Raw genomic sequence first — 26,637 nt, 5'->3', positions numbered from 1 at the left:
CTTTTGCCACATTTCAGGCTTCAAATATAAAGATATAAAACTGTATTTTTTTGTGAAGAATCAACAACAAGTGGGACACAATCATGAAGTGGAACGACATTTATTGGATATTTCAAACTTTTTTAACAAATCAAAAACTGAAAAAATGGGCGTGCAAAATTATTCAGCCCCTTTACTTTCAGTGCAGCAAACTCTCTCCAGAAGTTCAGTGAGGATCTCTGAATGATCCAATGTTGACCTAAATGACTAATGATGATAAATACAATCCACCTGTGTGTAATCAAGTCTCCGTATAAATGCACCTGCACTGTGATAGTCTCAGAGGTCTGTCAAAAGCGCAGAGAGCATCATGAAGAACAAGGAACACACCAGGCAGGTCCGAGATACTGTTGTGAAGAAGTTTAAAGCCGGATTTGGATACAAAAAGATTTCCCAAGCTTTAAACATCCCAAGGAGCACTGTGCAAGCGATAATATTGAAATGGAAGGAGTATCAGACCACTGCAAATCTACCAAGACCTGGCCGTCCCTCTAAACTTTCAGCTCATACAAGGAGAAGACTGATCAGAGATGCAGCCAAGAGGCCCATGATCACTCTGGATGAACTGCAGAGATCTACAGCTGAGGTGCGTGACTCTGTCCATAGGACAACAATCAGTCGTATATTGCACAAATCTGGCCTTTATGGAAGGGTGGCAAGAAAGCCATTTCTTAAAGATTTCCATAAAAAGTGTTGTTTAAAGTTTGCCACAAGCCACCTGGGAGACACACCAAACATGTGGAAGAAGGTGCTCTGGTCAGATGAAACCAAAATTGAACTTTTTGGCAACAATGCAAAACGTTATGTTTGGCGTAAAAGCAACACAGCTGAACACATCATCCCCACTGTCAAACATGGTGGTGGCAGCATCATGGTTTGGGCCTGCTTTTCTTCAGTAGGGACAGGGAAGATGGTTAAAATGATGGGAAGATGAATGGAGCCAAATACAGGACCATTCTGGAAGAACCTGATGGAGTCTGCAAAAGACCTGAGACTGGGATGGAGATTTGTCTTCCAACAAGACAATGATCCAAAACATAAAGCAAAATCTACAATGGAATGGTTCAAAAATAAACATATCCAGGTGTTAGAATGGCCAAGTCAAAGTCCAGACCTGAATCCAATCGAGAATCTGTGGAAAGAACTGAAAACTGCTGTTCACAAATGCTCTCCATCCAACCTCACTGAGCTCGAGCTGTTTTGCAAGGAGGAATGGGAAAACATTTCAGTCTCTCGATGTGCAAAACTGATAGAGACATACCCCAAGCGACTTACAGCTGTAATCGCAGCAAAAGGTGGCGCTACAAAGTATTAACTTAAGGGGGCTGAATAATTTAGCACGCCCAATTTTTCAGTTTTTGATTTGTTAAAAAAGTTTGAAATATCCAATAAATGTCGTTCCACTTCATGATTGTGTCCCACTTGTTGTTGATTCTTCACAAAAAAATACAGTTTTTTATCTTTATATTTGAAGCCTGAAATGTGGCAAAAGGTCGCAAAGTTCAAGGGGGCCGAATACTTTCGCAAGGCACTGTATATGATGCCCACTGTATACCCTCCCTTTGCAACCCTGCTCGCAGTGCTCTCCAACCCTGTTCCTGGAGAGCTATCGTCCTGTAGGTTTTCATTTCAACTCTAATCTAGCACACTAATAATTAGCTGGTTGATAAACTGAATCTGGTAAATTACAACTGGGTTTGGACCAAAAGCCTACAGGAGGTTAGCTCTCCAAGTACAGGGTTGGAGAGCCCTGCATTACAGCATATTGTTGTTCCCATGCATTATCCAACCATTACCAGCAGATGGAAATATTGACTTTACATTGACTACTGCTCAGCCACAATGGAATAAAATTACTCTTTGACACTTCACTGCAAAACATAGACTTCTGATATTGCCTCATGCAGCACGACACATCTCTTTCGGATAGAGTTGATCAGGCTGTTGATTGTGGAATGTTGTCCCACTCCTATTCAATGGCTGTGCGAAGTTGCCGTCATACATGTCAATCCAGAGCATCCCAAACCATTTCCTCCATAATTATCCATGTAAGACAGTCCCTGCTGGCAAGATGTCCATTTTAGGGCCGGCCATCCTCAGTCATCATCATGAAGGTTAGTTCAGCAGCAGCCTCTGTGATGTTTATCAATAGAAGAAAGTCTGACAGGTGAGGTGACTGCCATTGATTGTAAAATGGGACTTCTGAGGGGAATACAGAGCATGGTAGTCTACCTTTATTACTTGCCACAAGTGAACAGTTCCTTCAATTAATTCACTCCAGTTATCTGTCTGCCATTCTTTGTAGGGACCTTTGACAGTGTAGGGGCCGGAGACCCTCATCAATAGATTGTAAGACTGTGATGGTGTGTGATAGCGGTTTATAAGCTTGTCATGTTGGCTGACTAGGCCCTCGGGAGTAATCCACACAATTGAGAGGAAGAAAGATTTTGAATTTGCTCTAAAATTTGTCATTTTACAATGGGCTGATAAGAGCTGAGTTTAAATATTTGCTTGTGTTTATTTGAATAAAGGGGGTTGGCAGAAACTTGAATTTGGGACATTTTTCCAGATGCCCATTGATGACCTGAAAAAGGACTAATTTATTTCAATAAAGAAAAAATTCAGAGATATTATTCACTCACCCTTTGAGGCAAATAAAAACAGTATTTGAGGCAGTATAAACCAGACAAACAGCACATTTCTGATTTCCCCCCCCCCCCCCCCCCACTTATTGGTCTTTTGACCAATCAGATCTTTGTTTTAGAGCTTATCTGATTGGTCAAAATACCGATTAGTGAAATAAAAATCAGAATTGGCCTGCTGTTTTAAAGCAAACTTTAATTAGACAATTTGAGCTAGCAAATTCTACCACTCTCGATTAGATTGCGTGCTTTGGAAGTAGGCGGTCTTTGACCCATTGCTCGCTGTACTTTGATATGTGTTCGGCTCAGCTGTGGAGTCAGTAGAGGACAACTGGGCTGTGCGGAGGATTTATGTGTTTGACAATGTGAGTTAATCTATGGAAAACTAAAACCGAAATTATAGTCTACAGAAAAACTTGACCTACACGTTCGGAGGTTCACAGACAGACGACTACATACTCAAACATTTGGTAAGTGTTTGTAATGAACTCTAATAACCGGGGAAACATTCGTGAATCAGACGGTTCGACTCTCGAATTTCCTTATGAAAAGCCTACACAACATGAAGTGCATGCATGGTCGATACAACACTGCTTTTCTTCAGGAGTTTATGCCGCATTGTGGTGTAGAGCCTATCAATTTATTCAGTCAAAGCCGTAATTGATTTGGTAAATCTGCGTCTCGAGACCTCACTGCTCTGAAACGCTTTTCACCCAGAATCTACCACAACACGTGAAATATGCCAACCTGTTTTGACAGGATGAGGTAAAAGTGCTATGTTGTATTATTTAGGCTATAAAAAAACACACCAGTCCTTTACTATTGAAATGACAAAAGTCGCCTATAGGTAGGTATATTATGATTTTTATTTATTTAACATGTTCAAGTTAGGACTCCTGTCCATGATATGGCAGTGTCAAATATCCATTAAGCTCCCCTACTTCAACAGGGTAGCCTACTGCATTGCTAGGCAGGTGGACCTGCTGTTGCATGTGGAGATTTAGTCAAATTCCATGTGGATTAAATAACGGTGTGCTATCTGAGATCCTTGGAACTTCCCTACCCTTTTGAAGTTGAAATGTGTAACACGGAACCCAAACCGGCTGCGCGCGTGCGCTATCGTGCATACGTTTATTCTGTTCCCCTACACCTAACGCGATCACGACAAGCACGTTCAAATGTCAAAACAAACTCTGAACCACCAATGACAAAAATTTGGGGACAGGTCGAAAAGCATTAAAACATGTATGACAATTTAGCTAGTTTCTGACACAGATCGTGTCAGCACGATCTGTGTCAAATAGAAAGGAGTTCTAATTTAGCCCTTGGCATCGCAGATGTTCGTTGGCGAGCATGAGCAGTGTGGGTGCAATAATTGATTAACATGGATTTCTAAATGTATTTTGCGACGTGTCCGGTCTGGTCAGCATGTAAGGGTTTGGGTTTAGGGTAGGGATGTCCTAAGGATTCTGGATTGCACTGACCATTAAATGACCTATAATCTAAAACTGTCAGTTCTTTAACTCCACTGAGTCAGGCTAAAAGCTTAGATCCCTGCTAAGAGTACATTTTGGTACTGATAATTTATGTATGTTCTAAAAAAAGAACATTCTATGACTGAACTTTGAACAGCTGCAGAGATCACCTTTCCTGGATAGTTGCCTGGGAGACTAAATATGGCAACAAAAAAAATAGATATTTTGAGACTTAGTGGCAGTATGCAACCTGACCAAATTTACACAGATCTACAGTATTACTCACATTCCTATCATTCTACTTGAAAGCAAGTCTAAGAAGCTGTAGATAAGTTCTATGTGCCCTATTTCTATGTTTCCCGTTCAGGTTTTTGCTTTTGTGTCTTACTTTCGGGTTTGTACACCAGCTTCAAACAGTTGAAACAACAATATTTTAGGTTATGGAAAATATACACTGAACATAAAGCTTACATCCCTGTTAGTGAACATTTCTCCTTTGCCAAGATAATCCATCCACCTGACAGGTGTGGCATATCAAGAAGATGATTAAACAGCATGATCATTACACAAGTTCACTTTGTGCTGGGGACAAAAGGCCAATCTAGAATGTATAGTTTTGTCACACAACACAATGTCACACTGTACACTTCCTGGAAGATGAAAATGTCCCAGTTCATACATGAACTGCACTCTCACCATACATGCCACCCGTTGAGCATGTTTGAAATGCTCTGGATTGACTAGTGACGGCAACTTCGCACAGCCATTGAAGAGTGCGACAACATTCCACAGGCCACAAACAATAGCCTGGTGAACTCTATCCGAAGGAGCTGTGTCGCACTGCATGAGGCAAATGGCGGTCATCATTTTTCTAGTATTTTTTTTGTTTTGTTTTTGTATCTGTGATGCATATCTGTATTCCCAGTCATGTGAAGTTAGGGCCTAATGTAATGTAGATTAGGGCCTAATGTATTTCAGTTGACTGTAGTGCAACTTTGAGATGAGTCTGAAATATTGCTACTATTTCTGGGTTGATTGGTTGTGTAACTATGGGGCCAAACAAACTCGATTGGCTTAAATTGATATGTAAACTATATTGAGTACTTTCGGGAAGTATTTAGACCCGATTCCATTTTTCCCACATTTTGTTACGTTACAGCCTTATTCTAAAATTGATGAAGATTTTTATAATTTATTCAATCTACACACAATACACCAATGATAACGCAAAAAACGTTATTTTTTTTATTTTTGTGTGCAAATGTATAAAAAATAAACCTGAAATACCTTATGTAAGTATTCAGACCCTTTGCTATGAGACTCAATTGAGCTCTTGTGCATCCTGTATCCATTGATCATCCTTGAGATGTTTCTACAACTTGATTGGAGTACACCAGTGGTTAATTCAATTAATTGGACTTGATTTGAGAAGACACACACCAGTCTATATAGAAGGTCCCACAGTTGACAGTGCATGTCGGCACAAAAACCAAGCCATGAGGTCGATGGATTTCTCCGTAGAGCTCTGAGACAACAGGATTGTGTCGAGGCACATATCTGGGGAAGGGTACCACAACATTTCTGCAGCATTGAAGGTCTCCAAGAATACAGTGGCCTCCAACATTCTCAAATGGAAAGGTTTGGACTATACCTAGAGCTGGCTGTCTGGCCAAACTGAGCAATCGGGGGGAGAAGGGCCAACCCCATGGTCACTCTGACAGAGCTCTGGATTTCTTCTGGAGATTGAAGAACCTTCCAGGAGGGCAACCATCTCTGCAGCACTCCACCAATCAGGCCTTTATGGTAGAGTGGCCAGATGGAAGCCACACCTCAGTAAAAGGCACTTGGAGTTTGCCAATAAGCACCTAAAGGATTCTGACCATGAAAAACAAGATTCTCTGGTCTGATGAAACCAAGATTGAACTCCGTCCTGAATGCCAAGTGTCACGTCTGGAGGAAACCTGGAACCATCCCTACGGTAAGAATGGGGGTGGCAGCATCATGCTGTAGGGATATTTTTAGTGGCAGGGACTGGGAGACTAGTCGGGATTGAGGGAAGGGTGAACAGAGCAAAGTACAGAGATCCTTGATGAAGACCCAGTCTGAGGTCCTGAGCAGGTTAACAGTTCACCTTCCAACATGACAATGACCCTAAGCACACAGCCCAGACAATGCAGGAGTGACTCCGGGACAAGTCTCTGAATATCCTTGAGTGGCCCAGCCAGAGCCCGGACTTGAACCCCATCAAACATCTCTGGAGAGACCTACATTTTATATTTTTTTATTTAAATCGTCAAGTCAGTTAAGAACAAATTCTTATTTACAATGACTGCCAAACTTGGACAACACTGGGCCAATTGTGCGCCGCCCTATGGGACTCCCAATCACGGCCGGATATGATACAGCCTGGATTTGAACCAGAGACTGTAGTGACGCCTCTTGCAATGAGATGCAGTGCCGTAGACCGCTGCGCCACTCGGGAACCCACTGTGCAGTAACGCTCCCCATCCACCTTGCCAGAGCTCGAGTTGATCCGCTGAGAAGGATGGGAGAAACTCCTCAAATACAGGTATGCCAAGCTTGTAGCGTCATACCCAAGACTCGAGGCTGTAATTCCTGCCAAAGGTGCTTCAACAGAGTATCGAGTAAAGGGTTTGACTACTTATGTAAATTAGATTAGATTTTTTGTGTTATTAGCAAACATTTCTTTTGCTTTGTCATTATTGAGGGGGGGGAAACTAATGCATTTTTAGAATAAGGCTATAACGTAACAAGGTGGAAAAAGTCTAGGTCTGAATACTTTCCGAATGCACTGGAAGTAAGGTTATAACTTGTCAATAGCCAATGAAGGAGATGCCACTTTTCACCTATGTATTTTAATTGACCATTCTAAATCACCTTTTCTAACTATGTGGGAAAATGTGCTTGCTTCTAGGGGGTGTAAACGTTTAAACAAAATTGGGATCGCTAATTTGGCTAGGATAACAAAAAAATTCTCCCACAATTTAAATCCCACTGCAGTTATCATAAATCAGATTCTTTGCCTTTATAGTCTAACTAGAAGATAGACTATAAAGGCATGGGGAAAGTTGAATTTGCGAGTCAGACAAGACGACATTGAGATACAGATTACCAAGAAATGCCCACGGTTCTTTCTGCCTGTCCCCTCTCCCTCACGCCGGCTCGCCTGCTCTTTCTCTTCGCTAATGATGCAAGTGTGTGTGTGTGTTTGTGTGTGTGTTCAGTCTTCGGTCTGTTGCGTGTAGAATATCCTAGCCTTTTCATTGATTAGGCCCTGCTGTGCTGTAGTTGTGAGATATAGCATTCCATTGTGAGATACAGCTTTTGCGTACTGATAGATGGGCCTAGTGCATGGTTCTGACTGTCTACCTGGTGGCCGACCTGCCTATACTGTGCCCCTCCGCTATCTCTGTCCCTCACTAGCTCGATATGAAGGATGCAAGTGTTTGTGTTCTTGAAAGTGCAACAACTAATCAGTCCCCTCATTCCAGAAATACTTAATCTCTTAGGAGTCTTTACACACAGAAATGGAAGTCGACACTGGGAGTGAGACGTGGAACGAGCCAAATCTATTTTTGAGTCTACTCCACCACTACTTAATCGTCATTAACAGTTGGAAAAATAGCAGAGAAAGGCAAGTGATAGCAGTGAAGTCTTGTATGGAAATACTTTGAGAAAGTGGTGAAATGCAAATTTGTAAGGTGGAATTGAGGTACAGTAATGGTGTGCAATGCTTAAGCATCTGAAAAATACACACTGAGACCCAAACCCTTTTTTTCTTATAGTTTTATCTGAATTTTTCCATTTGTCACGTCACTACTTTCTACAATTGTATATGTTTCACCTAGCTAACTTAAGATGAATGCACTAATGTAAGTCGCTCTGGATCAGAGCAGCTGCTAAATGACTAAAATATGTAAGTGCTGTGCCCACACATTGCACGATCTTCACGGGCGTTGAGGGACATATCTTTTATCGGCCCATTTCGGCAGCATGCTTTGAATTTTAATTACAAAGCTGCCCAAAGTGAAGAGTTCATATGTTAAATGTCTTGTGAGTCAGAGGTTGCGGAGATGCTATTCTAGAATGAGCTGGTTTAATTGAAGTGGAGTGTCTGGTTAATTGTGTTCTCCAATGAAATGAATGAAAGGCTGTTTGTTTCTTGTGGGCTATGTCAGGGTCATAGTGCAGGAGTAATGTGGGGAAAGGGGACACTTGATCCTAAGTGTTTTATGGTGCCATTCTACAATTATAGCACGCTTCAAATTGAAATACTTCAGACTTTATGCACCATTGGAATTTTTCCATAGTGCTGACATCATCCACATGTTCCTATCACTATTTACTGGTTTGATGTCTATGGCTAAGAGAGGTCGACAAGATGGACAGCGCTACCACTGGAAAACATTTGTCTGACAGTCTATAGACCTCCTGGACGTCAGTCAGCTCAATTAGATTTCTATTATTCACTTTCTGAATATAAACACCTGACCGTGTCCTGTCTGAATGAGGACATCCCGGAGGCTTGTTTAGTATTCCCAGAATCCCTTGAGTCTTGTTGGGTAGACTGTTTGGGGACAAGAGAATGTTATGTGGTCTCTCGCTGACTGTGGGGTGGAGCAGCTTACATTCTACCACACTATTCTTAGCCTGCCTGCTATCTAATGCTTCTTTGATTCATGTCGCACCCGGAAGCAGTTAATTTGCCAATTTAGCTGTTGCATGTAATGGGGAGCAGGCTTCTCTGCATGATTGGGCAGCTGAGTCAAGACGGGAATGGCAAGGCACACTCATTTTATGCATATGCAGCATGGAAATTGCTCTGATGCGGAGGTAGCAAAAAGTACAATCATTTCACCATCAGATTCAGCCGTTATTCACATTTTCGTTATCTCTGGACACCTCCCCCAGTCAGTAAGACCTACCAAATGATTCCTTAGGGTTCAAATGCAATATAATTATCTGTGGCACTCAATAGGAAATTCACTGGTTGGTTAAATGTCACTTCCTTTCTGTACCCTCTGTGTAACCCTCTCCAGAGAGGGAAGATCTCAATTGCTTACTCCTCACGTCCTCTCTCTCCGAGTCTCTTTCTCAAAACCCTTTGGCGGAGAAGGTCAGAGGGGAGGGACCTCTGGCTTTCTCATCCAATGGGTTTTGATAAGACTGAGGGGACATGAAGAAAATGCAATTGAGATCTTCCCAGAGTCTGGCTTGTCTCCCCAGAGGAGAGGTCTGGGCTTGTCTTACTACCCTCTGTAGTCTGCCCTCTGTTAGTTCAAAGTTTCACATCCCTAGTAACACTGGGAGCTGTCAGTGGTGAATTATATTCCCCAGATAGTAATCAAATCTCTCCCCAAGGAGCCATTCAGTCAAGAATTCCAGGCTTTGGGTCTGAAGTACAGGGAGGACGGGGTCAGCCTTTTGTTATGCTTTGTGTACGTTTAGGGTGGGGCATTGGACACAATGACCCAACTTGAATTCCCCTCATCTCCCAATCTCTCTTCAACTGAGCACAGTCTATAATCTCATGGAAACATCTGCCTATAACAACTTTGTCATTTGTTAGAATAAGGTTCCTGTTGGAATTTAAACTCTGGCAGTCTGGATCAGGAAAAACCCATAAGATCACAGGAACAAGGGGTGTCATCTGCTTCGCTGAAAGGGGTATTACAGACCAAGTGATCTATTGCAGCTTTAACTTAAACACCATCATATTATCCATGGTGGCATCTGTGTCCACTTAGAGAACAAGCTCCAGATCTCCAGAAGGGAGGTTCAGGTTGCGGCTAACACACTTATCAGCTGTGGGAACAAATGCTCTCCATTTGTGTGTAAAGAAGGCTGGCTTCAGCACAAATGGCCGACTCCACATAACTGTCAGCCTGGCTAGTGGTTACCTAAGGATTTCAAGGAAGTTTTGATTTGGACTTTACAGTTTTCATAACTCAGCAAATGTGATGATGGATAATGAGGTATAGAAGTTTAAAATGCAGTAAATCTGTAGGTTGGGGGTGATCGATGACTGTTGACCTTGTTCTTGCTAGAATATCCTTTTATAAACATTATTTTTCCATTCAAGTGTGTTCTCTGATTTTGTTTTTTATTTAAAATATTTTGTGGATCTGGCATTTTAATGGACTACCTTTTGATCCCTTATTTCTTGTCTAGTCACTCATTGACCAGTAAGGGTTCTGAGAGATTAGCAGTGGTGTAAATTACTACTTAAGTTGTTTTTTGGAGTATCTGTACTTTACTATTTATATTTGATAACTTTTACTTCACGACATTCCTGAAGAAAATGTTGTACTTTTTTATTCCATACATTTTCCCTGACAACCAAAATTACTCATTACATTTTGAATGCTTAGCAGGACAGGAAAATTGTAAAATTCACGCACTTATCAAGAGAACACGTGGCCATCCCTACTGCCTCTGACCTGGTTGACTCACTAAACACATGCATCTTTGGGAAATTATCTTTAAGTGTTGGAGTGTGAACCTGGCTATCTGTAAATTTTAAAAACAAGAAAATGGTGCCATCTCCTTTGCTTAATATAAGGAATTAAGTGATTTATACATTTACTTTTGATACTTAAGTATACTTAAAGCCACATACTTTTACTCAAATAGTATTTTACTGGCTGAATTTTACTTGAGTAAATATCTATACTTTAACTCAAGTATGACAATTTGGGTTCTTTTTCCACCACTGGAGATTGTGTGCTTGTTCAGCTGGTATAGCTCTGAGGTCATGGTTCCAGATCTGTCTGAAGTGGACTTGCTCAGTGCACTGGGGGAGGAGTTCAAAGTCTTGCCTTAGACATGAACAATCTTGGTGAAGTCCTCCACTTCAAAATCAATTGGCTGTACTTGTTGAAAGGGTATTTTTTGAAGAGGCTTGAAACTTTAGGAACCTTTATTTTAATTAATTACAGCCTTTCATTCACTGAAATTATTTCTAGATGTAGCACCTGTTACCTAATTTGATAGCTGGCTGTAACGCAGCATGCAAATTGATTTATATTTCTTCGACTCATGTTTTTATAGTTCAGACACCCCAGTAGGATTGACATGTTTGCCTGTCGATAGTACTTAGCACCTCTGAACGTTACTGGCAGTCACACTTTTCTGTTCACACAGCAAAGAACTTAATCTCGTCAGCCTTGTTAAAATATTCCAAACCATAAGGTGGCAGTAGTGTTGTTTGGCAATGCATGTCTGTGTGTTGCTTAATTTATGGTCTCGATTCCAATGTTAGCTAGCTGCGCCAATGTTGCTATTTTGTAGAAAGTCCTTGTTGATACTAGCCAGATGGCCATGCCTAGATAACTACCTAGTAAGATGACAAAGAAACCATTTAATTCATTCTCTATAATCCCCCCCACTAACAGTGCCAGTTTATAACCAATTGTTTAGCTAGCTAACGTTAGCATATTTGCTAGCTAGCACAACAGCCTAGCGTCCTTAACTAGTTAATTCCAGAGCTAACACAGGCAGCTGTTTCATGGAAACTAATCTATTGTGATCTAATTATGACTGTCAATACTGACTACAGTGGTTAGCTAACTTGAAGTATTTCGTTTTGTGCGCATTGTCAGTGCACTTAGCTAGCTACCATCTCAAAGTCTACATTGCATATAAAGTGTAACTGGCTCATGACATTTAACCGTGGATATAGAAAATGGCAGAATATATTACAATTCAGTCACTCCTGATGGCTCCCCTACATGGGGGTTTGTTCTCTGATTGGCTCAAAGTTGAGTTATTGGCCAATGAGTATTTCGATTCTACAAGTAGAAATGTCAGGTTCGTTGCAACCTGGTCAGCACTCAGCAGGTACCGCTTTTTTTTTGTTCTAGCCAGAGAAAGAACAGCCTCCCACTGTGATGAGTATCTATCATCAGTGAGATTCTGTTTCATGCTTTAGAACCAATAAAATGCCTCTGATGCATGAACCAGGCATGGTGTTAATACACAACCAACTCCACAGCTGCAGGAGCACTGCTCGCTGTTAAACCAATGATCATAATGTGTTGAGCAGGGCTCTTGTTTTCACCCAGCGTTCCTGTGCAACTTAATTGACAAACCTCGTGTGGCAGTGGGCTTGGCTTGGCCTCAGCAAGCCAGCCTGTCAACTCGTAGCAATGGCCACAGATTGCACTCGGGAACAATGCCCGACACTAATCCCTGAAGAATTCCTTCCTCTCTGATCTAGCTGTGTGAAGAATGCAACTGAAAGATGGAGGCTCGCTAAGAATCACAGGAGATGAGTTCTCAGGCCCAGTCATCACTATTAATTTAATTTTGAGGGAGAGAAGCAGTGATGTGGGGAGGCTGGGCCTGGAGGTGACGCACATCATTAAGACCAAAGTACTCTGGCATGATGAGGGCCAACCTAACTGCAGGCCACTGTTTGAACTCCCTGACCTGTCAACATGTGAAGCCTATGAAAAATTATGCCTCAGCTTTTTATTCAATTAAGCCCTTGTGGATTTGAGTTGGAAACTATTATAGAAGAGGGTAGCTAGCTATGGAATTTGTGTGGATTGTGGTAGTTTGGTTACTGCAAGGCCTGTTTGACAGGATTTCACCATTACCTTCACACACTCTTCAGGTGGCAGCAGAATTCAGATGTCTCATCCCAGCTAGGACCCTGTAGCTCTGTCATGACACTGGTCTGATATAAGTCCTGAGATTACAACATGAGCTATTTACACAGGCCTATGGAGCCCCATATGTCGGCGAGTGGCTGGCGCGAGCTAACGCAGACTAACCATGCAGTCATCAGTGGAATGGGAGGAATTTCTCAAATGCTGATAAGAATCCAGCTAGTTTCCCTCACTCATACATAAGCTTAGAGGAGTGAGGAATGTATGAGTTCCTTTAGCATGGTCTAGAATGTAGGCACAGAAGATGGTGTAACATGCACATTTGAATAATACAAGGTACATGTGTTCACCGGGGAAGCTGAACAATGGGAGAAGGAGAGGTTTAAAACTGTGATGAAGCTAGATGTTCATATGCAGGTACTGCAGCTCAATACTGTACAGAATCTAGATTGAGTTGACATACAACAGGACATCACAACATTGTCCATACTGCAGTGGAACATGTGTTTTGTCCTCTTGCTGTCTTCAGCAGAGTTGCATTATTATGTGAAAGCTTATGTATTGTTGATCGTACTGCAATGAGTTGACTTGAGACTGAACCTACTTTATATATTGTCTTGGCAGGTCCTGAGGCCTGAGTGCCATGCCAGAGGAGTCCCACAGTGCTCTCCATAAGGGCCCAATGGGGGAAGGTAAGACCAGCCCTTTTAACATCTTATTGACTTTATGTAGTTAGTTGTACAGTAGGCTATATGCTGTGTGATCTGAATTCTCCGATGCACTGGTAAACAATTATCACTTGGTAGTCTACAGCTGAAAGTCCATTACTGACCTCTGACTTGATTTTTGCAGTAATGTTTGTTTTGCATCCTACAGTCACATCAGCAAACTAATGTGACAGTGATGGGTTATTCTAATCCAAATGTACAGGTTATTTGCCTTCAGCCAGAGTCCTGCATTGGTGAGTGGAAAAGGGCTGGCAACTGCAGAATAAAGAACATCTGGAAAAGCAGAGCTCAGAAACTCATGAATTCCCTGCCCACAGTCGGTCAGAGCTGGCCTAGCAGAAAAACTTTGATTTTGGAGCTAGACTGCCCCTTCTGCATTTCTCAGACCCTTTAATGTGCAAACAACAAACAAGGATCAGGATGGGTCTGAATCTAAAACCGTTCCTATGCTTTACCTGGCCAGTGTAACTGACCTGCAGTGTGTGGGTGGGGGGGGGGGGGGTTGATTAAACAGCATTATCATTACACAGGTGCACCTTGTGCTGGGGACAATTAAAAGGTCACTAAAATGTGCAGTTTTGTTACACAACACTGCCACAAATGTCTGAGGTTTTGAGGGAGTGTGTAATTGGCATGCTGACTTCAGGAATGTTCAACAGGACTGTTGCCAGATAATTATGTTAATTTCTCTACCGTAAGCTGCCTCCAACATCGTTTCAGAGAATTTAGCAGCATGTCCAACCGGCCTCACAACCTCAGACCACATGTAACCATGCCAGCCCAGGACCTCGACATCTGGCCTTTTCACCTGCGGGATCGTCTGAAGAGGGGAGGGGGTTTGCTGAGTTTTTCTGTTAGTAATAAAGCGCTTTTGTGGGGAGGAACTCTCTGATTGGTTGGACCTGGCTCCCCAGTGGGTGGGCCTATGCCCACCCATGGCTGCGCCCCTGCCCAGTCATGTAAAATCCATAGATTTGAAGCCTAATGAATTTACTTCAATTGTCTAACTTCCTGTAACTCGGTAAAATCTTTGAACATGTTGCATTTTTATGTTTTTGTTAAGTATGCATTTCTTTGCAAATAATATTTAATAAGAACTCTACACAGTGCTCCTTTGTGCCTGTGTCCACGTGTGTGTGTGTGTGTGTGTCCAAACCTCTTCTCCACTGAACACATTTGGCGCTGAGCTTCCACTCTGGCTGAAGAATGCCAATGTGTCAATGGCTCCATTTTTCCTCTCCATCCGTCCTTTAGCCACCACCACGGCCAAAAGAGGCCAGTGGCTTGGAGGGGGGACGTGTGCTGCCCTCATGAGTTGTCTCGTTTTCTCAGACTGTATAGTTCAGTCTGTATTCAGGTGCCTTTAGCAATTGAAGCCTCAAACAAATCTCCCAACTGTTTTCACCCTCAAATAGTAGTTCAAATAAGCCACAAAATTTGTTTAACGCGTGAACCCAGAGGAGTTAAAGAAGCATGTTGTCAATTTGTCTCCTGTGGCTGGATGAATGTTAACGGGCAGCTGGGAATGTTGTCTTTTTGAGGTAATGATTGGTTGACGTGAAGAACCAAGAGGAATGTGTGAAAGGAAGACCCCGCTCTGTGTGAAAGTAAACAACTATGACGTTGTCGTGACTTTCCAGCTCCAATGCATATCTGGGGTTAAAAGACCCAAAAGTTTATGAAGTGACCACTCAGTTGAAAGAAAAGCCAGGGGATTTGTTTTACTGCCAACAGCGTTACAATAACATGGGACAAGTCTTGTCTACCTATGGCTGTCCATGAAGTCAAATAGTCTGGCACTGCTCCAAGATGGCTTTATTTCATTTGATGTATCAGTTGAATTTTTTTTTTTTTTTATAAAGACGTGTACAAAAATTATTCTAAAATAAGCAGGCTGTGATAGCAGTTTTTTTTTTAGAAATGTTGCATTATCCCATTTTAGGAGTCCATTCATGCAAACTCTTCTAAAAAATATATATTAAACTTAGCTTTCCTACAGCATGGACATTGACTAATGTACAGCTGTGTGAAGCTGCTGATGAAACGTGGCTGAACCCAGTACCAACAAACCTCAGGACCAGGGTGCCAAAGATCAGAGCTACCCCTGACCTACTTAGTAGAGTGTGCTGAAATTGGAAAGTAGCTGTGCTTGCGGAATGTATGGTGCTGTAAAGGGGTTGTACTAATTTGAGGGATCCACCCAGTCCCAGCAGCAGCTGTTCCAGCCAAGTCTGGAGCCCCATGCCAATACTATGGTGATCTAGCCATGCAGTAGGGGCGATCTGGCATTTCTGGGTTAAAAATGTGATGGTGTGTTAGAAATGCCAGGGGTGATTTTTGGTCTGAGTTTGCCCCTGCCAAGCAGGAATGACTGGTCCTCTAAGTGCTGCTTGTTTAACTGAACCTCCAGACCTTTACTTTCACTCCTCATTCTGCTCCTCTATCAGTCATAGGCTGGTTGGCTGCACCAGCTCTAGGTGCATGTGGAGACTGCTTAGTAAGGATTTTAATGCTCTTGTCATTTAGATCCATTGACTGCAACGCTGATCAGTATGTACCGTAAAACTTTAATAGCCTGGGCGTTTCTTTGCTTATCACTGAACACAACAGGCACTTTTTATAGATTGCCTTCTATTTGAGCCAGGTGTCTTTCTTAATGCACACAGCTTTTGCTCATTTGCATAGTTAATTGTTTAATTCAAGCATTCACTTCTAGCATTTTAATACTTTTAATTTCCTGCACTCTCACGTTTATTTTGTCTTTAGTATGCCTCCTATTTAAACAATGTATTTTTTATCCTTGACAATTATTTTCCTTACTCATTTTTGGCAGTTCCTATTTTCACGACTAAAGGTCTGTACTCCTGAAGTTGTTGCCTGTTTATGTTTGCCAGTTAGCTAGCAGTTCTCAGCTGTTGGCAGCCAGTCACTAGCAGTTTCTTACTACCAATTTAAAAAAAAAAAGAAGATATGATATTGGTCTATACTGGATTATTTCATGTAACACATTAAACCTCAAACAATTTTGACCCAATGTTTATTTGAAACGGGTGTTTTATTTGCTAAAATGTTGTTGCCTGACTATTAAAAGGGAACAGCTGCTATTTGAGCCTCTGCGTTATGGCATTATAATTGAAGTTTTACGGTATGTGTTAACTTCTATCGTTGGCTGAAGAACTTAGTGTTTTGGGACCAGATAGAGCAAAATGTAGGATAGTCACTTGACTTGTCTTCAACATTTTCAGAAAACCTACTATTCTCATGTTTTTTTTTCAACTGGTGAAAGGGATTAGCTCTTTTGTTGCCAATGCCTTTATACATTCAGCTTTATACTGCATTGCTCAATACCCTGCCTCCCACTCCCCACAGTCACATAGAAATGTATCAATAGCTAGGTTAAAGAATCCGCATAAAACAATATGCTCATTTTCCCACCAGAGATGTTTCTGTCAAACTGACTTATTGCGGATAAAAGTTGGTGCGTGATGACGTAGTGCACATAAAAATAACTTTGACATTTTATTTCCATGTGCCAAATAAGTTAAGAGTTGAAAATGTGATTGAGACACAAACGCACCAGTTTGTGACAACTGTTGCATCTATATGGCAAATGTGCCCACTCTAGTCTTGGCATGTGCGCTCTAGCCAACAGCTCGCAGATAGTGTGGGTAGGCTAATGATGATGAGATTATTATGGATAAGTGCGAGAATTCTTCTTTTGTCAAACGGCAGCCAAGCATCAATCATGTCACTAGATTAAACCCTCAATATTTTTTGGAAAGAATGACCCTCGGCACCCTGTCAAGTTCACATTAAATTAATGAATCTGTGGCTTAATAAACTGCATGCGTTTACCAGTCGTAATGGGAGGACCAGACAACATATCGTTGCGTGACTCAAAGTTTACTTCGATATTATTTATTTATATATATATATATATACACATTTGCACCGCCATTTCTCGCATAATTAATTTTACCAACCCACAGATCCCACCATGTCGAACGAACAAATTGTGTCAACATTTTATTAAATTGTACTGGAATTTCCTGTTTCCATCAGCCTGGTTGCCATTTTTTTTTTTATGCGTCATTTCATCAGCATGAAATGGTTGAATGGAAACCTGGTTAGTGTGAATGATTTTACTGTCTCTTACAATGACATTCCTCCCAGAACTCTTCCAGTGGATTACACACATTAGTCAGACTTTCTGCTGAGTCTGATTCCCAGATCTGGGGAGGATCCACTTATTGTGCTACCTGTCTAAAAGTAGCTCATGATAATCTCCTTCCATTTAGAAACCCCAACATTAGTATCCTCGGAAACAATGCTGCTTGTTTTTTTATTTTTTATGTTTCCCGTGTCAGTGATCCTCAGTTAAGATACTCCATCCTGGATGGACTCTGGAAGTCCCCAGACTCACCACCACCTCACTGCCCAGCTGTCCCCCAGTTTTGCCCTCCCTCCTCAGTGGGACTCACTCTGCAGGGAAGTGCTAACGGGGCCCTTGGCCTATCTGTGGACACAGCCTGGTGGTAAAGTTTACAATGTGCTTGGACCGCTGTCAGATGGCGTGTTGTCCAGAGGAAATTTACCTTTTGAAGAGGCTCTTTGGGCGGTGTGTTGCATGGAGACTTAAGTGGATCATCACATGCCTGTGCACTGAGGTCAATTGGCACTGCTGGATCCTTCAGCACTCAAATGTTGCTTTGTGGAAACTTACAGGATTAAATCAGGGTCTTTTGAAAAGATAAGCATCTTAAAGACTAACTAATTTTCTCTCTTGTTCGACCACTTTCTTCCTCATTAGTATTGGAATGATGGTACAATAGGTTGTATGTGCAGATAAATGTTTCCCTTCCCTTAGTTTTTAATCACTAAGTTTTTTTTCCCTTATAAAACAATTGTTGATCAGGTCTCTAAAACTAAATGGGGTGAATTAGGAATTCCTTTTCAGAAACAAGGTAACAGAAATGGCAGAATGCACATTAAGCAAGTGCACAGCTGAACTTGCATATGATTAAGAACCCGTATATACAGTATATTCAACAATCACATTGTCATTATGGCAACTAAGCTGTGTCTATTTAGAAAAAAGTCAACCACAAACAGTTTCCCTTGTAAGCACAGGACATTTAGCTAGATCTTGATGTATCTTGTGGAATGCAGGTTCAGGTTGTGTGCTCAGCCTCATTCACTGCTGCCATTCAGGTTTATTTACTGGCCTCTCAGCTAATCATTAACATTTCTTTGACAGTTTTGAACATTGAAGGCAAAGTGTAAATAAAACAAACGGGCTAGAAGTGAGATTCTTGTAATACCATAATCAGTGTTTTGTCGCTAGCGACGATTCATAGCTGAGAAGCTGGTTTTCCTGACCTTGTGACTAGGGGCAATGGTTGTTTGTAAGGTGCATGATAATGTAGTCTCTGACTAATTGTTAGCGTCAGCCTCTGCCTCCTGAGGAGCAGTCTTTCCCAAGGGGATGAACTCCAGACTACACCCTCTGTTCCTTTTATATTTTATCTTAAGGGGAAAGAATGGAGGGGATGTTGGGAAGAGGAAGCTCTCATTTGAGATGTAGAGCAAAGTGCAAGTCCTGGCTTTCCCCAACGGCATGACGCCAAGCCTTTGGCTCAAAGCATAAGTTAACTTATTAAGGGGCGCCTTCGCATCCACAGGAGTTTGATGCAAGTGAAGGATATATCCAAAAAGTACTAATCATCCAATTAGAGCGGTGTATTTTCCAGCTTGTGTGCCTTTTTTTTTATATATATATTTTTTAAAGAAAAAGTCAGCTTTATGGCTAGAAGGAATATTTAGGTTTGCGGAGGCACAGTCGAGACATACAGAAACCAGGAATGCCCTGGTAGCAGTTAATCAGGAAAGTTAATAGCGTGCTCATAAAAAGGTGACAATTTCTCAAGTATTCCTATGGGTTGCTTTCAAAATGATCTTTTGATGATTCATAAGAATAGGTATAAAGGCAAGACAAAGGGAATACAATTGTCTAATTCTTGGGATTTTACAATAAAAGGCTAAATACCTTTTTTTGTTTGACACAACAGTGTGAATGAGATCCAAGATTCATACTGTGTCCAGCAGAGTGCTCTGTAGTTGATCATATATCTGAGAATCATTTATGTTTTATGTCTTAAATAATCACTCGGCTTCATTTGTTGCATGAGTCTGTGTGAATAGAACAGTTATGTCCAGCAGTACTAACAGAATGGGTGGGGCTGTACTATGCTGGTGCCTGCTTAGGAGGAAGGACACTGCTCACACAGTGAAGGACTTGATACATGTTTCATTTTCATCCTGGTGAACACATGCCACTTGAATGCCAATATCAGACCTGCAACAGGAAACAAGTCCAGGGTTCAGGAGAACTGTGGTCTTCTTTCATTGGCTTTCAGCCTCTAAAAGAGGATGTATTTATGATCCTTTGTTTTCATAAGTGGCCATGCAACTATAGGAGGGAGAGGAATTTGCATGCTGGATGTTAAACAGGTAGTCTTGTTTCTCTGGGCTAGTTCCTGATTTGGTTAGAAACAATCAAGGATCATTTAAAGGATGAAGACCGGTCACTTTTTAATGGAGAGGGTTTCATATCAAACAGATGAGGATTATGATGTGAATACCAAGTACCCTTGATACAGTCCACCTTTTGTTCATATTGAAATGTCTGAGGGTATAAGCTGCAGCAGGAGGAGTCACAGGTGCCTGTTATGCATGTTATTTTGGCATTTTAATGTGTCCTATCAGACAAACAAAAAAAAGATATACACTGCTCAAAAAAATAAAGGGAACACTTAAACAACACAATGTCAACACAATGCCAAGTCAATCACACTTCTGTGAAATCGAACTGTCCACTTAGGAAGCAACACTGATTGACAATAAATTTCACATGCTGTTGTGCAAATGGAATAGACAACAGGTGGAAATTATAGGCAATTAGCAAGACACCCCCAATAAAGGAGTGGTTCTGCAGGTGGTGACCACAGACCACTTCTCAGTTCCTATGCTTCCTGGCTGATGTTTTGGTCACTTTTGAATGCTGGCGGTGCTTTCACTCTAGTGGTAGCATGAGACTGAGTCTACAACCCACACAAGTGGCTCAGGTAGTGCAGCTCATCCAGGATGGCACATCAATGCGAGCTGTGGCAAGAAGGTTTGCTGTGTCTGTCAGCGTAGTGTCCAGAGCATGGAGGCGCTACCAAGTGACAGGCCAGTACATCAGGAGACGTGGAGGAGGCCGTAGGAGGCAACAACACAGCAGCAGAGATCAACACAGCAGTCTGAGATCCTCAGACCCCTTGTGAGACCATATGCTGGTGCGGTTGGCCCTGGGTTCCTCCTAATGCAAGACAATGCTAGACCTCATGTGGCTGGAGTGTATCAGCAGTTCCTGCAAGAGGAAGGCATTGATGCTATGGACTGGCCCGCCCGTTCCCCAGACCTGAATCCAATTGAGCACATCTGGGACATCATGTCTCACTCCATCCACCAACGCCACGTTGCACCACAGACTGTCCAGGAGTTGGCGGATGTTTTAGTCCAGGTCTGGGAGGAGATCCCTCAGGAGACCATCCACCACGTCATCAGGAGCATGCCCAGGCATTGTAGGGAGGTCATACAGGCACGTGGAGGCCACACACTACTGAGCCTCATTTTGACTTGTTTTAAGGACATTACATCAGAGTTGGATCAGCCTGTAGTGTGGTTTTCCACTTTAATTGTGAGTGTGACTCCAAATCCAGACCTCCATGGGTTGATGCATTTGATTTCCATTGATAATTTGTGTGATTTTGTTGTCAGCACACTCAACTATGTCAAGAAAAAAGTATTTAATAAGAATATTTCTTTCATTCAGATCTAGGATGTGTTATTTTAGTGTTCCCTTTATTTTTTTGAGCAGTGTATATCATTGAGTTAATAAAGCCGCATACAAACATGCTCTTTTAAAAAAAATGTTTTGCCTTGCGTAAGGTGGATCCAAAATGCATGTGTTTCAGCCTAGCTCAGTGCTTTCTATGGTGGGGCAAGCCAGCAGAAAATACGAAGTGTTGTGCCGTGATTGGCTCAGTGTTCTGTCACTCATGGGGACACTACGTCACCGCCAAGTCTAAGGATAGAGCTCAAAATCTAGTGTCTTGGGTGCTGCATAGAGTTACATTAAATGTGCCCATCCAAGAAGGCTAAAAGTCATTGGCAACAGATACAATGACTCCAAACCATGTTATCTACAGTAGCTTTGATTGGACTGATCATGCCAACATCATACTTTCAATCTTAGCTAGCAAGCTATACAAGCAGTCATCACAAATCACATTGACAATCTACTGGCAAATCCTTTTCAATCCTTGTCCTATGAAGAGCAATTATAGATAAACCATATTGGTGCTCATTGGACAAAAACATTACATAAGTCTGAAATCAAGTTTAACAATGAGTGGTTTTTAAGGAATCCGTGGCAAACTGCAAGCATTGCAAAGCAATCACATGCCTGCTATTAAGTGGAGTGGGTGTGTCCTCTGGGTTTAAGTGTCTCTTTTCCAAGCTTAAAAGGATAACCATTCACATGCAACACCATGGGCCAAAAAAAGGTTGAATACACTGGCCATGCTGTCAATCCAGTATGACTTCTGCTGTGTTCAAGACGACTGGAAACTCTGAGGGGGGGGGGGGGGGGACTAGCTCCGACTGGGAAAATATGTTTTGAACGGTTATCCGACTCTGAATTCTAAGTCTGGAACTCTTACCTCCTCTTTTTTTAGAGTTCTGACCTGAAGATCACGATTCAACCTTGTTTTTTCCATAGTTCCCAGTTGTGAGTTCCCAGTTGTGAGTCACCATAAATCCAGAGAATGCCAGACTGATGACACAGTTTGACACAATTTTCCCACAAGAAGGACTGCTGCGCCACCTTCCTATTCAAGTGAGCACAGCACATAAGTGAATCAAAAAATGTATTGTATGCTACTGCATACATATAATATGCCAGGGAGATATTGTTTACTGTAGTTAAAGTAATAGTAAGTGTATGTTGTGTAGTAAGCTGTTAGTAGCCCATGTTCCTCATCCTAATAATTTGGTCCCGTTCCCCCTCATAATTTAGCCTACTGTTCTGACTTGGTATTGCACAGCCTAGCCTGTTTTAGGGAAATGTAATCAGTGACTATTGTAAGAGCTTTCATTGTGTGCTTATATGCCCGCTTTATTTATCCTACGGTTCTGACTTGGTGTACAGAGAGAACGCTGTAAGAACGGCCCATGTTCTGAATTCTGTTGCGGTACATTTCAAAAGTGCTTAACATAGACAATATAACTATGTTCATCCTAGGTCGTTCTTAATTTGAAATTACGGATATTTTATCCACTCGTCGTCCCCTTATGCCATAGTTTGTACCTCTCAATTGTCAGTAGAATCCACATTTTATTTAAGCAAGTCAGTCATATCAGCAATGTATATTTTATTTTTTAACCCAGTAAATGAGGTTGAATTAACTGTTTTGCTGCCAGCAAGGCTCTGCTGATAGTCAAGCCTAGCAGTGGTAAGGACTCACTCAATGGTGCTGGAAAGGAAGCTCTATTTAGGCCCTAACAGTTTGTGGGCACCATTTGTCATTGTTATAGTGCAATTCATGTGTTGTGTAGTGACTTTGCTGGCATGCATCTAAAAAAAATCGGAGTTTCTTAAACTCTACTGTGGGTTTGTAGATTGTAGTTGAGAAGGTTTATACGTACAGTACATCCCAAGGGAAGGATTTCTCAGACCCAAGAGAATAGCTGGAATTTTTCACCTTCGTCATAGTGAGCACCCGGGTGGTGAAGACCATGTTCATCACTGCACTCTTGTTAAAGGTATGGGTGAGATTGAAGAAAATAAGTTTTCTTATTGGAGTATTTATTCCAAGGTGTAGTTTTCATGTATGGTAGTATTACCAACCTTTCAACACATTTGATTTGTTGCTGGATTTTCATGTTTCAACATCTCTATGGATGGATTTAGATCCATTGCTGTTATGTTTTACTATTATTTTCAACTTGGTTTGGATTCCTTAGCTCATGTAGTCAGTTCCTCCTATTGAAATCAGGATGTGTTGCGTTAGACCGAACCTGTTAAGCACTGAGTCTGTCCATAGCAACTGCTTTGACTGGGCCATAAATATTTCCTAGGACAAAAACAACAACCCTTTGTCCAGTGTCAAATTTACATATGAACATGGAAGCCAGGGCAGGTTGGTTTGCATACCCCCCCCACCTGAACATGTCAATCTCGCAACATCTCTCAATGCTTTGCAACTGACAAGTTGCACAATTCTGTGGCTTGCTTGTCATATTCTGTCTTATGAAGGAAAGTTGATGTTGGAAAAAGGATATAGCTTCCTGATGAAGAGATGTATCATAGAGAACACGAGACAATGGTGGGGAAATGCGAAAGATTATTTGTCTTTGATTTGCCACTCATTGACCACACACATGTCATGTTGTCAGGAAAAGGTCCAGTTGGGGATGTCTTCACAATATTGTTTTGAACACATGGACTGGGAAATGTTCCAGGTCGCCTGAGAATAGTATTGACGTATACACTGACTTGGTGACTGGGTTCATCAGGATGTTCCCACTGTTACGATTTTTGAACTTATCCAAACCAAAAGCGGTCGATAGATGGGAGCTTTTGTGCAAAACAAAGTGGGAACCACCACATTTAACCATGGCAAGGTGACTGGGAACATGGATGTGTACAAACAGACCAGCTATGACCTCTAAGGCAATGGTGGAAAAATGACAGTACAGGGACAAGGATTTGAGAGGAATGTGTCAAGGACTCCCAGACAATCACTGATTACTAAGGGAAAGCCAGTCATGTCGTGAACACCGACTCCTCGCTCCCGGACGAGCTAAACACCTTCGACCACTTAGAGGAAAATTACATTGAGCTGCTGACGCAGGCCCCCGCCACTCACGAGTACTGTGTACTCCCTGGTTCTCCGTGGCCAGCAAGTCATTTAAGTGAGTTAACCCTCGCAAGGCTGCCGGCCCAGACGGCATACCAAGCCGCGTCCTAGGAGCATGTGCAGACCAGCGGGGTGGAGTGTTTTTTTTTAACGGATATATTCAATGTCTCCATATGTCTGGCCTCACTTCAAGATGTCCACCATTGTTCCTGTACCCAAGAAAGTAATTTAGCTCAGTTACTTTGGCTATTGCCCCATAGCACTCACTTCTGTCATCATGATGTGCTTTGAGAGGATAGTCAAGGACAATATCACCTCCACCTTACCTGACACCATAGACTACTACAATTCACATACTGCCTTCACAGTTGACTCAATCGCCATTGCACTGCACACCGCTCTACCCCACCTGGACAAGAGAAATACCTATGTAAGAATGCTGTTCATGGATTACAACTCAGCCTTCAACACCATAGTGCCCTCCGAGCTCACCACTAAGCTCAGGGACCTGGGTCTGAACCCCTCCCTGTGCAACTGGGTCCTGGACTTCCTGACGGGCCAACCCCAAGTGGTGAATGTAGGCAGCAATTCCTCCACCATGCTGATCCCCAACATGGTGGCTCCACGGGTGAATGCTCAGCCCCCTCCTGTACTCCCTGTTCACCCATGAATGTGTGGCCACGCACGTCTCAAACTCAATCATCTAGTTGCTGAATATACAAGGGGTAGGACTGATTATTAACAATGACAAGACGGCCTACAGGGAGGAGGTGAGAGCCCTGGTGGAGTGGCGCCAGAAAAACCTCTCCCTCAACGTCAACAAAACACAGGAGCTGATCGTAGACTCCAGCAGAGAGCACACGTCCACATCGTCGGGGCTGCAGTGGGTGTGTCAAAAGCTTCAAGTTCCTCTGCATGCAAATCACTGACTACCTGAAATGGTCCCGTCACACAGATTGTGGTGAAGGCTCAAGAGCACCACCTCTTCAACCTCAGGAGGCTGAAAAGGTTTGGCTTGGCCCCTAAGACCCTCACAAACTTCTACAGATGCGTCCACTGAGAGCATCCTGTTTGGGCTGTATTACTGCCTGGTACGTCTGCAACCACATGGCTCTCGATGGTGGTGCAGTCAGCCTAACGCATCACCGGGGGCACACTACCTGCCTTCTAAGGACATCTACGGCACCCAGTGTTACAGGAAGGCTACGATGATCAAGTACCTCAGCCACCCGAGCCACGACCTGTTCATCAAAGCTGGGACTGAGAGTCTAAGAGTCTGATGGCCTGGAGATGGAAGCTGTTTAACAGTCACGACTAGCTGGCCTCCGCCCAGTACCCTGCCTGAACTTTAATCACTGTTACTAGCCGGTTGCCACACGGTACTCTACTCTACACCTTAGACTGCTGCCCTATGTACAGAGCCATTGAACACTGGTAATTTTAATGTTTACATACTGTTTTACCCCCTGTGTGTGTGTGTATATACTGTTTTCATCCTATCCTATATAACTACTGATGTACATGCCTTTTTTCTAGTCATCTACTGTCCATACACATTGTTTGTGTGTGGGTGGTACCAATCAATTTGGACACCTACTCATTCAAGGGTTCTTTATTTGTACTATTTTCTACATTGTAGAATAATAGTAAAAATAGTAAAAAACTATGAAATGGAACATATGGAATCATGTAGTAACAAAGAGATTCTTCAAAGTAGCCACCCTTAGCCTTGATGACAGCTTTGCACACTCTTGGCATTCTCTCAACCAGCTTCATGAGGTAGTCACCTGGAGAGTGTTTCAGTTTACAGGTGTGCGGAATTTCGATCAGGAATTCCGCACACACTATGCGTTTTGAGCCAATCAGTTGTGTTGTGACAAGGTATGATTGGTATACAGAAGATGTCCCTATTTGGTAAAAGACCAAATCCATATTATGTTGAGAACAACTCAAATAAGCAAAGAGAAACGACAGTCCTTTACTTTAAGACATGAATGTCAGTCAATCTGGAACATTTCAAGAATTTTCAAGTTTTCTTGAAGTGCACTTGCAAAAACCGTCAAACGCTATGATGAAACTGGCTCTCATGAGGACTGCCACAAGAAAGGAAGACCCAGAGTTACCTCTGCTGCAGAGTATAAGTTCATTAGAGTTAC

The 26,637-nt window shown here is 42.2% G+C and overlaps 1 protein-coding gene across 1 annotated transcript in view; it reads left to right on the top strand.

Moving 5' to 3' along the window:
- The first annotated feature begins 2,984 nt into the window (after positions 1-2,984).
- Positions 2,985-26,637, top strand: part of LOC139375271 (pleckstrin homology domain-containing family G member 3-like) — a 67,399-nt gene continuing 43,746 nt past the window's right edge. The window contains exons 1-2 of the mRNA XM_071116888.1: positions 2,985-3,151; positions 13,414-13,481. Coding sequence (XP_070972989.1) covers positions 13,433-13,481 — 49 coding nt within the window. The 5' untranslated portion in view covers positions 2,985-3,151; positions 13,414-13,432. The remainder of the gene's footprint in view (positions 3,152-13,413; positions 13,482-26,637) is intronic.

The sequence above is a fragment of the Oncorhynchus clarkii genome, chromosome 19 (genome assembly GCF_045791955.1).
Source record: "Oncorhynchus clarkii lewisi isolate Uvic-CL-2024 chromosome 19, UVic_Ocla_1.0, whole genome shotgun sequence".
Taxonomy (NCBI): Eukaryota; Metazoa; Chordata; class Actinopteri; order Salmoniformes; family Salmonidae; genus Oncorhynchus; species Oncorhynchus clarkii.
The sequence above is the reverse complement of the archived record's forward strand: the minus strand, read 5'-3'. Positions and strand labels throughout refer to the sequence as shown.